The following is a 14,288-nucleotide window of genomic DNA, read 5'->3' on the forward strand; positions in this document are numbered from 1 at the left end:
TTGCTTTTCTCCGCCGTCTTATTCCGTCTCACACAGCGGCGATCTTTCCAGAATCTCACCCAACACCGCTTCAGAAACTGAAAGTCCCACAAATAAAGCACGTAGGCAGACAAAGTAATTAGGACATATAGGACAAAGAACCACCAAAATCGCACGCCGTTCTGTCCGAGAAGATCAATGTTCATACCAAATAAGCTGGTGCTAAAGGTGAGAGGAATGAAGAACGTTGCTAATAAAGTTAGCTTTTTAAGTCGTTCAGATTGCTCTATTGCCTTTCGAGACTCCTTAATCGTAGCTTTGTTCATCGCTAGATTTATACCCTGAGTGCACATTCTTAACAGGTCAATACAACGAATATAGAGCTGCTCGTAGTCTTCCCAAAGGTTATTCGCTGCAAAAGCATTTTCAAAATTACTTAATCTAATATTTCTAGCTGTCTCGGTTTCTAACATCTCCTGGTGCATACTAATGCTTAGGGGCACAGCAATTTTAGACATTGGGCTTGCCGCTCTAACACCATTTAACTTTTAATTACTTTGATTAATTAATTTGCAGAACGCGCGAGTGCTTTCTGCCAGCTACTAAGCATGCCTATCCAGAATATTATAAAAATACTAAAAAGTTCCCAATACGTCGGCTAAGACTCCTTTAGCTACCGCATCAATCTACATTTGAATCCTAGACTCTATAAGGTTTAAAAACTAAATTTCGGAGAAAGCAGTATGCGCAAATAATAAGATGCACATTAATAGTAGATCTTAAGCTGCGCGACGGGACAGATCGACGAGCCTAACTAGTGAATCGTACTGCAAGGGGAGAACAGCCGTACTCTGCTAGAATTCCACTAAAGAATTAGTATTTAGATCTAGATAGTTAGTGGTGGTTCGAAATGCCATCTTATGATGGTGCTGGATTATAGGTAATACTGTGGCCTTAGATTCGATATAACTTGTCCATGGTCCGGGAGGTAACTTCTCCAAGGGTCTACCGTGGTCCATCTAAACGACAACTAGATCCTGTATCAGCAAACTCTCTTCGTGCCATATTATAAGGTCTTTTACTAGCCCAACCATAGTCTGTCTTTGTAACACAAAGCGATATCCATTGCTCAATTACGGAGAAGCACGAGCATAAGGTAGAGTACTCGCGCACCACTGAGTCTCCACAACGGACTTTAGATCTAAGCTATTATGTCTTATATACCCTAAGTTTATCTAATTAATCAGATCGCTATAACTAAAGATTCTGTCTATCAAACCCATCACGGTGGAGAATTATGCTCACACAAAGCTAGAATATATTATTAGACGAACTAGTAAGTGATGGAAGACTATATATATGCCGGTTAACGCTCGCCGAAAGGTATTCTATGTGTCGTCTAAAGAATTCCAGGTCGATGTTGTATTTGCTCCTAATGGTGGATACCCATGATGGCGATATGAAACCTTGAATGAAAATCAATTACCCAAGGCCTATCTTAGGAGTAGAGGTAGCAGCATAGAAGTCTCCGTGTTCCTCTTAACTATATCCTTGCACATCCTACTTCCCTTCGCTACTGTTGTATATAACAACAAGGTCGTGAGTTTATCTAGCATTAGAAGCGAACGGAATAGCCTATTCTTCTCTTTTTAGAAGATTAAGAAGATTGCGGTCTAGTAGCATCTAATCTCCTATATTAATATAATTGTTTCCTAGGAAGATAGATATACTCGAGCATCTTCTTAAGAGCGATATTATAGCTCGCGTGTAGTTTTCGGGAGTAACTGTGAACCTATGATTTAATTAGACCGCGCATTATAAACGATCAGCATTATAGAACTATACCTCTAGATCGTTTACGCTCTATTTTTATCGTGCAACACAATTATATTAGTAGTGTTAAATAGTGCTAATAACAACGCGCTAACAGCTCGCGTAATAGACTTGAGGATAAAGAGGCCTGCCAAAAAAAAGAATGAAAAAGGCGACTAGAGAAGAGAGTAACGAAATATTTATTAAGATTATAAGGCGGCCTAGCTGCAAGGAACACTCTATATACTAGATTTAGAGCGTTCTTAGGCGCCCGTGGTAAGCGCTACGGCCTCTAATAAAAAGCCGTATAGTAAACCGATCGTCTGCCTTCTATCTAGCCTTAAAACAGGCGAACCTAAAAATTCTTTTTCAATCTCGTAATATATAAACTAGTATAGCATGTCTAAAAGAAGTAAAAAAAGCTTACTGTAACAAAGGTAGGCTATATTATTATTACAATCAAAGCGTAATAGAGTTAACTAGCATTCCGCTGTGTGCATTCAAACGCGCTAAGGATCTAACAGCGCTGCATAGCAATCATAATTAGGACCCGCTTATTAGCGTGGCCCCTCCGCTGCGGCTAACTATATGTAACAGCTTCCACTTTACCAGCTAGCTAGGCTACAGAGTTCACAATCAAGGGTTGTGAGCAATCCCCATAGGAATTAGGCAGTTCTGAAGCATTTAGATCTGCAGTCACGGGCTTGCCGTTCTATTTTCCTAGCTAAAATCCGACGTAAGCTAATTAGAACCACAGATGCGCGGCCTCTCTATCACCAACATCGTTCCATGACCGTTCAGTATGCCGTGCTGCGGATCCTTATTCGAGGTTAAAATATGTACCACCTCTACGCACAGCCTTTAATCACTGGACATCTACTTGGGCCCAACAGCTGCTGTAGCAGAATTTTAATGAAATTGCCCGTGCTCCGCACGGGCCTAGAGGTGCCAGACGGGCCAACGCCGCGGACGGGCCAACGCCGGATTACGTCCTCCAACACCAATTATTCTATCCACTTCAACCACCTATAACGTGACTACAATGTAATTAATTGACGCTGCGCTTGCTGCTATTAACGCGCTAAAGCCTAATGAAAAACTTATGTATTCTTAAATTGCAAAAAAATATGGTGTTGACCTAGGAACGCTGAGCCGCCGCCACCGAGGTATTTCTAGCTCTAGACAAGCAGCTGCACAAAACCAGCAGGCAGTCTACCCACAACATAAAGCTGAGCTTATCGACTATATTAATAGACTTAATAAGCGAGGCCTACTACCTACACGGAGTATCGTTCGAAATATCGCGTCGCAGCTAGCTCAGAAGTAGCTTAGATACTACTAGGTTGATCGCTTTGTTCATCGTAACTCGCATCTCGTTATACTCAAGCGCACCACGCTAATCGATCGTAACCGGCGCCGAGCTGATTCAGAAAAGAAATATTAGCTTTACTTTGAGCTTCTACGCCAAAAAATCAATTAATATAAAGTAGAGCCGCGACATATATATAATATAGATGAGAAGGGCTTTATGATTAGAGTATAGTCCCGCCTAGTCAGAATCTTTTCTAAAGCTACTCTTAAGTCTAAATTGAAGAGATTAAATATTTAAGATGGTAATCGCGAATAGATTACGCTGATCGCGTGTATCTGCGCGGATGGATCGTATCTAGATCCAAGCATCATCTACTCCAGCAAATCCAGCTCTATCTAGAACTCATGGCTCTAAGGTTTTAATCTAGATATCCATACTGTGTATATCACCGCATTAGCTACTAGCTGGTCAAACGATAATATTGGTCTCTAATGGCTCAAACAAGTGTTCGATCCAGCCACCAAGCCAAAAGCTCGATCTTCTTACCGATTACTCACCATGGATAGGCACCATAGTCATATAACAATGGATTTCATTGACTATTGTGATCAGAATAAAATACTATTAGCTATATTCCCGCCGCACTCAACGCATACGCTACAGCCGCTCAATATTGGATTATTTAAGCCACTATCCACCGCATACTTGAAGGAGCTATTAAACTTCACTGATACCAGCCAAGGGCTGATACTATTCACCAAATCTCATTTCTTCCTAATATTCTGGAGAGCTTGGTGCGCAGCGTTCAAGGAATTATTAATTCTCTATGCTTTTAGAGCTACTGGACTCTTACTATTCAATCTAGAGGTTATACTTCAAAAATTTAAAACTATAACTACTAATAGCGATAGAGACGTATTAGTAGCATTAGCTTCTGATTAGAGAACGATTCGGCAGCTACTCAATCAATCTATAAGTAGTAGATCGATCTTAGCGCTTAATAGAATTATAATGAAACTATCCGCCGATACAGCGTTTCTTCAACGAGAAAACGAGCAGCTCCGGGCAGCTCTTATTGATGAGAGACAGCGGAAGGAGCGTATCTAGCCTGGTACGCTCGAGCTGTCCGACGATTATCATGGTGGAGCTACTTTCTGGTCTCCACGGAAGGTGCGACAAGCTCGCCAGCAATATGAGCAAAAACAGCGCGATTATGAGGAGTTACAACACCAAAAATCTATCGCGATTAAAGCTAGAGAGGAGAGAAAGCTACTGAAAGCTCAAGAACTAGATGCACGGCGACGGGCGCGGGCACAGGCAAAACTAGATCGTGAGAGGCAGAAAGCTGAAGCAGCTGCCCACCGGATAGCCCGCCAAGCCGCCCACAAACGACTTCAAAAAGCTATCAAAATCTCCTAAATAGGTAAGAAGTCTAGACTTAAGCGCCGTATAAAGCTAGTATCAAAAAATATTATCGTTGGCGATAGTAGTGGTGGTGCAGAGCCAGCCAATCAATCAGCTGCACCACCATCACCACGCTCGCGTTCAGGCCGCCCCATCAAGCTACCAATCAAATATTAGTAGATAGATTAAATAAATACTACTACTAGATTACTACTCTAAAATTTCTCGTGATAATAGCTTTTATGTAGAGCTCTATAGCTTCAAGTTAGTAATAGTATTAGTAGGGAAAATCCGGCGTTGGCCCGTCCGCGGCGTTGGCCCGTCCGGCACCTCTACTTATCACCTCAACGATAATAATCACCTCAATGATAACACGTAGCTTTTAGTACATATATCTACCACAACAACGTATAATTAAATAAACTTAACTACGTATTTCGCTTTTACTATGCCTAAGGTTAATAAGAAAAAGTCTGTATATAAAGAAGAGGTGGTGGCGTTACAAAAGCACGCCGAAGCGTTACGCCTGCTCTATCAACCTAGCATTAAAAGCTATGCAACTACCCACAACTTGCCATATCAGCGCCTGCGACGCGCCTATCTTAGACTTCCAAACTAATATAATCGCGCTAAGCCACCTACTTTATATCAGCTTAACGAGTCTCAAGATCTCGCTCTCAAGCGGTATCTTAATACTATCGATAATATTAGCTTTAGTATTTATCGTAGACTAGTTAAGTAGTAGGTAAACTTACTCCTTAAGAATACGTATATAGGACTAGATAAAGTTACGCCTAAGGTTAGCAAGCTTTAGGCACGAAGATGGCTCGCAAGGCACCTAAAGTATAGGCGTGTAAAGGCAAAGTTAATTAAGGTGCAGCATAAGCTTGCCCAGGAGCCAGCAACGCTCCTTAACTGTTATACTAGGCTTAAAGACCTCATCGACGAGCGCGGTATCTTGCCTAATGATATATATAATATGGATGAGACAGGCTGCCGCATTGGTGTTGCAAAAAAGCAGTACTTATACACCAAAAATGGACGTACGGTCTTTATCCACAACGCTAAAGATCGCGAGCTTATTACCCTTATTGAGTGTATCCGGGCCACAGGCGAGGTTATTCCACCTCTTGTTATCGTCAAAGCTGCTACTGTGATGGAGCATTGGATCGTGGATCTACCTGATGGGTATCTTGTAGGCGTGTCCGATAGTGGATATAGTAACGACAAACTTGTGTATGCCTGGATCTAACACTTTAACAAGGTGACAGGCCGTAGTCGCCATGGAGCTTGGCGCTTATTGCTAATAGACGGGCATAAATCTCAATATACGAAGCAGTTTTGTTAGTTTGCTGAAGACAACAAGATACAGCTCTTTGCCCTCCCACCTCATACAACCCACCTCCTCTAGCCTCTAGATGTGGGTTGCTTTCAACCGTTTAAGTGGTATCACGGCAAGACGCTTGAGTACGCCTCTCGTACAGGCTCGCGCGACATCAACAAGGCCGACTTCATGGCTACAATAGAGGAGATCCAGTGCTTAACGGTTACAAAGTCTACAATCTGCTCAGGTTAGCGCCGTACAGGCATAACGCCGTACAAACCTAACACCGTGTTAGCGCATCTTCGCGCCCAAGAAGGTTGCTACTCTAGCAATAGTGACCGCTCAGTTACACCACCACTACCGCTTATACAGCGCGCCGGTACACCTCTTGATATATCCTCGCCGCCTCCGCTTATCACATCGCCATCTCGAGCGCCTATGCGACGCTTCCAACGTGTTAAGATCGACCTAGAGACGGCACAGCTGGTGTGGCGGCCTCAACCACAGGATGCAACACCAGAGCCTGAGGACCCTAAGCCTGGCGACGCTACTTGGCATACGTCAAATCTCTAATAATCTTAGGCCTCATCAATTTCTGTCCCTTCACAATACGTCCTACTTTTCGAAAAAAGCCAAACGCTTCTTAGGACACGCATCGCTAACCAGCAGATCTACAATTTAGCTTGATCGTAATTTCCGTTTCCACTGAGATGTATAGTCGGCTTGCTTTGGACTAATAAGAGCAGCACCAAAATTACCCCGACGAAACAACACCCCGAACTTCGAAGTTTAGAATTTCTAAAGCTTGTAATTGATGCCATGATCGTAAGCGGAGATGTAACGGAGAGTCTCTATGCGATAAATGTTGTGAAGACAATATGCCTTGCAAATATGTGGAAACCTAACTAACTGTATAAAGTGTCCTCTACGTGCTTCTAGTTTTATACTTACTTCTTTTAGTTAAGAAATAACACTTTTAAAGATATACAATCTCACAGAATATACAGGGAAGGAGGTTTCTAAGTTTTCTGGCCTGCTAGAGGCGTTGGGAAGGAATTATTCCTACACACCGTCCACGCTAGACAAACCTAGGAGACGAGGCTCATTGAAGGAATTTTTGAGCGAAAATACTGATCAACTCTTCGGTGTTTATATTACTAACGTTAACATTCTATATCTAATTTTTGATAGGCCTTAGGATATATGCGTTCGTTTTTAAGGCTATATGAGTCACACAGCAGAGCGGAGCCAATTCGTCGAAGCAAGCTTCGAAAATGCCCATGCACCCCTCTTCCTTGCACTAGGAAGCTTCTTTTCAGATTCACACAACACAAAGGGTCTGGATACTATACTAGGCAAGATTTACTATGACTGGGCGTAATATATTCTTAAGCGTAAGTGTGGAGATCGTAGCATCGCTTACGCACAAGCATTGACTCTGGCTGCACTATATAACAACCAAAATGGGATGCTTGGAGAAAGTTTAGCAAACCTGTGCCTTGCTCAATCAATATACACGGACATTGTCAAGAAGTAAGGCGATTCATCATTATCTAGATAACCAGGCTGATAGCAAGCAGCTTAGTGGTAAACAAGCACGTTTCTGAGGAAGTAAAGAGAAGCGTGAGGACCTTCCAGATTCTGGCCAGGTCAGTTAAAAAATATTAGTCTAAGTGCCCCTCTAACTCGTTTCCTAGCGGCGTCCACGATCGCTTCAGCATTGTCTCTTCCATTTAATGCCCTGATGACTAGAGCACATTACTTCCAGAGGAAACGATAGAAGGGCTCACTAATGATGTTTTGTGGACAAGAATAATGCTCCGAATAGTACTTAAGGTTGCAAAAAAACATCCACCGCCAGATTTCACCTCAATCAAGAGATTTGATGAAGAGCATTTTTGCACTTTGACGAGCTCTGCGGAGTCGAAAATTAAAATCATAGAGAAATGGAGATCTAATATCATGCCGCACTTGGCCTGGAATGATCGAGAGCCACCATCCACTGATCCTTTGATGGCTTCGCTACGAGCAGAGTATTACGAGGGTGTAGCTGAGTTGCTGAGACCGTACCTGGATATTTTGAAATATCTTGATCGTATTAAGGTCTCCTACACATACTCTATAATTGGAAGAGATATGCTCTCTCCAACATTGTCGCTTTTGACCGTATCGGTGCAGTTAATGATAACGCTTACAAGGCATTTCGAAGCACAAGTAGCGGTCCGGTAGTTATAGGTAATCCTGTGAATATGCTTTACTCGTAAGCTGACTACTCTGTTACCTATAATATATATATAAGACTGATCGTTTATAGAGAATTTATAATAGTCTTTCTAATTTAAGCTATCGATTCGTCCTCGCTTGGGACATATATTAAGGGTCTCATGTGGCTTTCACAGGAAGATATAGATTATCTTTACTACCGCACAGTCGACAGATTGTCTAACTTTCGGCTAACTACTAGACTGTTAGTTCAGGATCTTTAACTTTTGTGTATGCCTTGGCCACAAAACAGCTTAGTCTTTTAGTTGCATCTAGCTGCTATATTGGTAGTATAGGTATTCTTAAATTAGGAAAAGCTAATTCTAGGTATGCTTTCGATCGTTTTTAGCTTTAAGAGTAATACAATCGTCTCATATTTCGTTATACTTCGCCTCGCAAGTCAACAGAATCTCAAATACAGTTTCCCTAGCAAGCTTCTATCAATCTAATACTCGTACTTTCTATAATTATCGTATTAGTAGTGTCTTAAATCACTTCTTATGTAAAAGATCTAGTCGGTTAAAACCCACCAACGGGAGCATTAAACTATAAGACCAGCGCTGAGCGGAAGTCCTGCTAAGCTACTTCTCCAACTACATCGCCACTTTTCACCCTTACTCTTTGCGGAAACGCTAGAACTTCAATTTAGAGAGAGCCTATAAGCTATGTGTACCCGTAAGTTAATGGAATATTCTAACTAGATAGCGGGTCACGACTCCACTAGCTGACCGTGTATATAATTAGTAGACTTCTGGCGGCATAGAGGCACAAACATACATTAATTAAGTGCGAGGTAGAAGTTTCGCATCTAGCCAAACCTAGAAGCCGATTGTGGAAGCGGGTAATTATATAGCATTATTAAGTACATAACTACTAACTATAAATTAAAAATAGGACATGACATAGAGGTGCCGATAAAAAACGATATCTAGTCTTCTGCTGGGCTAGTTGTTAGAATATGGGCATATATTAGGTAGTTGATAAAATCCGGGTAATAACAAGACTACCCAGAACTCTGTGATTAGTCAGCGTGTACAATTACCGCGATCTCACTCAGGGGATTAGGCAGATCAGAGAGAAAGAAAAAAAAATATTAATTAACAGATTAATCGATTAAGACAATAAAACATAGTTAATTCTATCTTTAACAACCTATTACAATCTAACACTAGTACGGTCCGTACTGGATGCGCTTACTTCTTGGCTAGTGACCTCTACTTTGTCCGAGACATAACTCTATCTAGTCTAGCGTAGGTAGCCAAGAGCTCTTTAAAAGCTCTTGGCTACTTACGCTAGACTAGATTTATCTTTGGCGGTGAGGGCTTTTTTGCCTTTTATTTCATCTTAGACATAGCCCTATTTGGCCTAGCGTGGAAAGCAGCAGAGTTTAAAGGCCTCTTGCTTTCTACGCTAGCCTTTTTCTAGATTATTGTATTGAAGTCCGTCCCTATAAGCCAAAAAACCCTGTGTGCCGAAAATAAACAAACTGGATAGTAACGGTTATAAGAAAGTCTACGATCCTGTCGATCTAATTAGCTATCTTCGGCACTTAGGGTTTTTCGGCTCATAGGAATAGAAGCGAGGTAGTGGGTGGTGGGCGATTCTAGTGTTCTGGTGGGGTGTTACTTCGTCTAGGGCGTTGCTTAGTCGAGTAGGGTACACTTAACTTGGCCCGTGGCCCGTGCTTAGCTTCTTAATTATATAATCGTGTTAGCAGTCAGCCGTAGTCCTTCGTAACGAACTAATAATCTCTTTCGCCTTAAGCTTATCCTATAGTATCTAAAATGGCCCCTTTTAATCTTCTGTACATGGCCGATGATGCTAGTCTTCCCGCAAGACTTCTAATAGTGGAAGAAATCCAATCTGTAACAGAAATCTTTAGCGACACTACTGGGCGTAAAGTTATCAGAGTTGGTGATTACTTTATTATTAAATATAGAGTATAAGTTGAACTACTAGAGGGAGAGACGCAGCTTTTTCTAGAGTAAGTAACAACTGTTCTAGTGCCGCGCATCTATATATTATTCTGGAGCGCGGACCAAAGCAGTAACTATATCGTTATGGAACGTATTAAAGGCTTAAATCTAGAATTGGAGTGGCCAAAGATGGATCAGGCGTTAAAAGAGGCTGTTTCCTTAAAACTCCGGTCGATTTTTGAGGAGATGCGAAAAATAGAGACTCCTAGAGGATACTATAGTATTAGTCATCGCGGGTTGCTAGATAGTCTCTTCTGGACGAACAACCTATCGAATCTATTTTTAGGGCCATTTAATACAGAGATAGATCTGAATAATGCTATGTTAGTAAAATACGTCGAGAACGGCCTCTCTAGATATAAAGCGGATTATTACTCGCGCACCTTTAAGGATATTTTTTAAGGCTACGTACCTGTTTTCTCGCACATAAACTTCTAGCGAAAGAATATTATATTGCGTAGTTCTTTAGCAGTAACAAAGACTAAAGTGCTACGGGACATTACAGATCAGCAACTTATAATCATTAACTAGGAATTTGCCGGTTGGTATCTAAGTTACTAGGAGTATACGAGAGCTATATTTGCCTGCGGATGATAGGATGATGACTAGAACTACTGGATTAATTGAGCGCTTGAGCCGTTTCGAAATGAATATGCCTGGATGGATATTCTACTTCAAGAGCTGTGGTCGTGAAACTGTGCTTAATTTTATTCAACGTAAGCCCGTGTAGTAGAAAATAAAACTAACGTCTATCCGCGCGTAACGGAAGACTAATATTACTTTCTCTCTTAGTAACACCAACGACGACTGTATAGCTTAGAAAATTCGGGAATAGAAACTTTATACTCTTAACTACTTCCTAGTATAGTATCGTGTCGTATGGTTAGGGGCATGAATATATGCTTCTAGAAGTTAAGGAAATTTATTATCTATTATTTACGTAGTTTGTTCTGCTTAAATAGCGATACTTGGTCTATAGACGGTCAATCATTTATAGTATTGTTAAAAAGCTTTCTATGTTTCCAAGAGCTTCCTGACTGAAATAGCTACTTACTAACGTCTCTCCCTAAGTGCTAGGACATCCGCTGTGCTGGGCTAGATAAGGGGTAACCTGTTTTGCTTAGAGAAGATCTAGATAGGCAGTGTTGAACAAAGCGATTAACCTAGTGATAACTAATCTCTTTCTGCGCGATCTCCGCAGCAAAACTCTGAACGAGATTTCTATTAGGTTCTGTGCCGCTTACGCTAAGTGGGTCTATATATTCTGTAAGCTTAATTTCCTGTTCTGGGTGGAGAGCCTGCTGATTTTGATAGCGGATAGTGCGTGAGGTAGATAGACCTTGATGCGGCCGTACGAGCGTTCTACGGCTAACATTAAATCTTCTAGCGCTCTTAGTATAATTATAAAAGTTTTTCTCTAGGTTCTAAAGTAGCTGTAGCTTAAAGTGTAGCCTAGATAGGCTTAATTTAGAATGGTTGTGGTATGGTGACGTTAGTAATGTTGGTAGTGATTGGTAGGGTAGAGCAGGCGTGTCGCCGTCCTGGGCGCTTCGCCGTCCGGCATAGTAATTATTACTCTTAACTTATGCGCTGTGTTTGATAGTTTATTCTTTATCTTAATTTTAGGTCAAAGGTATTAGCGCGCAATAAAGTATTATTGCTGTATTATAGTAAGAATAGTATTATTATTCATCTAGCTTGATTGGCTATTATAGCACGAGCCTGATCAAAGGGAGTCTAAAGGGACAAAATTATCACATTAAGGCGGTATAATATATTGAGTGGCAATGTCTTGCTTATGGATATATAACGCGCCCAATCCGTCTAGTACTAAAAAATATTAAAGCTATACGTCTTAGTAATTACCTTTTAGTTCTAAGTTTATATCGTTATTGTTGCCTTTACTACCTTACTATGTCTTACGCGGTCTACTTAGTGTCTTATCTTGGCGCACTACGAGACTACTACGCTATTTTCGTCAAAACTAACGCCGACCACTCTAGGTTTATATTCTAGGTTACTAAGGATATCTAGAGAGGAATAATATTTGGTTATAAGCCAGCGAAAAGGCCAGAAGACTTAAACTCTTTTATCTCTAAATCCTATATCAGTACTGTCTCCAAAACCAACTATGCTTAAATCTAGTCTATCGTTAATGCAATTCTACCTCTACTGAAATAATTCAACGGACTGAAACGCATCAACCTAAGCGTACTACTAAGACGCTGCCAGGAATAGACTTCTAAAGTAATTTAAGCATTAACAGATCAAGGCGTCTTACAGCGTTAATGAGTATTAGATACAGTAACATAATCTAGATTAGTAATATGCTATCCATAAGAGACGCGCAGGCGCGTCTCCAGAAGAGATAGAGAATACAATCACTTTTTCACCATTAATTTACTATCCTTAATAACCTATTATAATGTATTAATAATAATTACAGATTAAAAATAGGACACGACACAAAGTTGCTAATAAAAGAATAATATCTAGTCTTCTACTAGGCTAGTACGGTCCGTACCGGATGTACTTACTTCTTGGCAGGTAGCCTCTACTTTATCCTAGACATAGCTCTTTCTAGCCTAGCGTGGGTAGTCGAGAGAGTTCAAAGGTCTCTCGACTACCCACGCTAGACTAGATTAATTCTTAGCGGCGAAGGCCTTTTTGCCTTCTACTAGTTTAGAAGAACTAGGCACCGTAGGGCGAGTACTTTATCCTAGACATAGCCCTATTTGGCTTAGCTATTACACGGGGGTTAGTGCTAATACTTCTCTGGCTTGTTCCGGGTTAGGGCGATTAAGAATATAACTAGCTCCGTGAGGGTTGTCTAGTAGTTTAGGTGGAAAAGAGTTATAGATATAACTAGGGTTTTGATAACGCTAATCTATTTAATAGACTAATATATAACTATCTTGTAAAGTAAAGATACTAGTAAGAAAGTATAATTTAAGTTGACTACACTGAGAGTAAATAATAAAATCTATCCATCCTTATATCCTTATTGCTTCTAGTTCTGCTATTAGGGCTTCGACCTGCCATCACTAATGGTTGTCTCTACTTCTGATGGCTGCCGTCACATAACAGCCCTGCTATCACTGATGGCACTGTCTTGGCGTGATGGCACATTACGTGACCTAGCCCCGCGATGGTTATTACCTTCTGACGTGGACGTCCATAGGCCTTCAGCCATCGCGTTACTTATTAAGGAGAGAATCCTTCTTATTACTTGTAATATTAGCGTGGAAAGTACGAGACTCTTGAACTCTGGTGCTTTCCACGCTAGGCCAAATAGGGTTGTGTCTAGAATAAAATGAAGGTCAAAAAGGCCTTCGCTGCTAAGGATCAATCTAGTCTAGGATGAAGTAGAGATTAAAGAGACCTTCGCCGCTCAGGATCGATTCGTTCTATGTGAAAACTTCTAACTAGTCTACGGACGGAACGTTAGACTAGAGTTATAGACGACACGTTTAGAAAATTGTTCTCAAAAGCTTACTAACTTTGTGGTGTCTCTCTAAGCTTATTTATAGCTTCTATCTCCCTCTCCGTAGTTATGTTCCTACTAGAGGTCTTTCTATTCCTTATAATCCGCACACGCTTCTCTAATTTCTAGTAAGTTTACCACGTTCTCTCTGCTATTATACTAGTTATCATAGTTACACTTTGTTTACACCGATCTAGAGTTTAACCTAAGCGCCTTCGTGCTTGCTTACGGATGCGCTTCCTATTAGCTAATAACGCTTACTTATTCTATAAACAGCCTCTTTCGGCTTAGCGTAATAAGTAGAAGCACTTTAAAGTGTCGTGCTTATTACGCTAGTCTTTTTCTAGTTAGGAAAAAACCTTGCCACTTAACGCGCGTCCCTCTAACATCCTAGTGTGCTAGAGCTGGCCAATTGCTAGAAGTTTGTGATTTAAGTGACCTAATTGGTCACTTATTGCACACTGGGATGTCCGTCACGGAGGGACGTACGTTACAACCCCTTATATACTAGTTAAGCGCTTGCCTTATAGAGCGCAGCCCCTTACATACTATAAATTTCAAATATGTACGAGAATTATATCTTGTCTCGCTTCAGCGCTTACTGAACATCTCGATAATATGCGTCCCGCTTTTTATGGAATAATATTAGATAGCAAAGCTATAATACACTTTAGCTAAGAATACTGTAAAGTATATAATAACCCCCCTTTAGTTTTAGATCCACTACTTTAGTCC

General features: G+C 40.9%; 5 protein-coding genes across 5 annotated transcripts; 4 read left to right on the top strand and 1 right to left on the bottom strand.

Moving 5' to 3' along the window:
* Window positions 1–4,955: 4,955 nt before the first annotated feature.
* Window positions 4,956–5,759, top strand: COCVIDRAFT_43155 (hypothetical protein; the record flags this gene model as incomplete). The annotated part of the gene is made up of 2 exons (XM_014694779.1): window positions 4,956–4,978; window positions 5,435–5,759. 2 exons carry the CDS (start codon window positions 4,956–4,958, stop codon window positions 5,757–5,759), a joined length of 348 nt encoding a protein of 115 aa, XP_014550265.1.
* Window positions 5,760–7,646: 1,887 nt separating this feature from the next.
* Window positions 7,647–8,317, top strand: COCVIDRAFT_43156 (hypothetical protein; the record flags this gene model as incomplete). Its single annotated transcript, XM_014694780.1, has 4 exons — window positions 7,647–7,934; window positions 7,964–8,091; window positions 8,146–8,158; window positions 8,210–8,317. The coding sequence occupies 4 exons, from the start codon at window positions 7,647–7,649 to the stop codon at window positions 8,315–8,317; spliced, it is 537 nt and encodes a 178-aa protein (XP_014550266.1).
* A 2,915-nt stretch (window positions 8,318–11,232) lies between these two features.
* On the bottom strand, window positions 11,233–11,469 carry COCVIDRAFT_115931 (hypothetical protein; the record flags this gene model as incomplete). The annotated part of the gene is made up of 1 exon (XM_014694781.1): window positions 11,233–11,469. A coding segment is annotated over one exon (237 nt), but the record flags the coding sequence as incomplete, so codon positions are not given.
* Window positions 11,470–11,983: 514 nt separating this feature from the next.
* Window positions 11,984–12,208, top strand: COCVIDRAFT_115922 (hypothetical protein; the record flags this gene model as incomplete). Its single annotated transcript, XM_014694782.1, has 2 exons — window positions 11,984–12,072; window positions 12,106–12,208. 2 exons carry the CDS (start codon window positions 11,984–11,986, stop codon window positions 12,206–12,208), a joined length of 192 nt encoding a protein of 63 aa, XP_014550268.1.
* A 962-nt stretch (window positions 12,209–13,170) lies between these two features.
* COCVIDRAFT_115920 (hypothetical protein) lies at window positions 13,171–13,386 on the top strand (the record flags this gene model as incomplete). The annotated part of the gene is made up of 1 exon (XM_014694783.1): window positions 13,171–13,386. One exon carries the CDS (start codon window positions 13,171–13,173, stop codon window positions 13,384–13,386), a length of 216 nt encoding a protein of 71 aa, XP_014550269.1.
* Window positions 13,387–14,288: the final 902 nt, after the last annotated feature.

This window comes from Bipolaris victoriae, assembly GCF_000527765.1.
Source record: "Bipolaris victoriae FI3 unplaced genomic scaffold scaffold_216, whole genome shotgun sequence".
Lineage (NCBI taxonomy): Eukaryota > Fungi > Ascomycota > Dothideomycetes > Pleosporales > Pleosporaceae > Bipolaris > Bipolaris victoriae.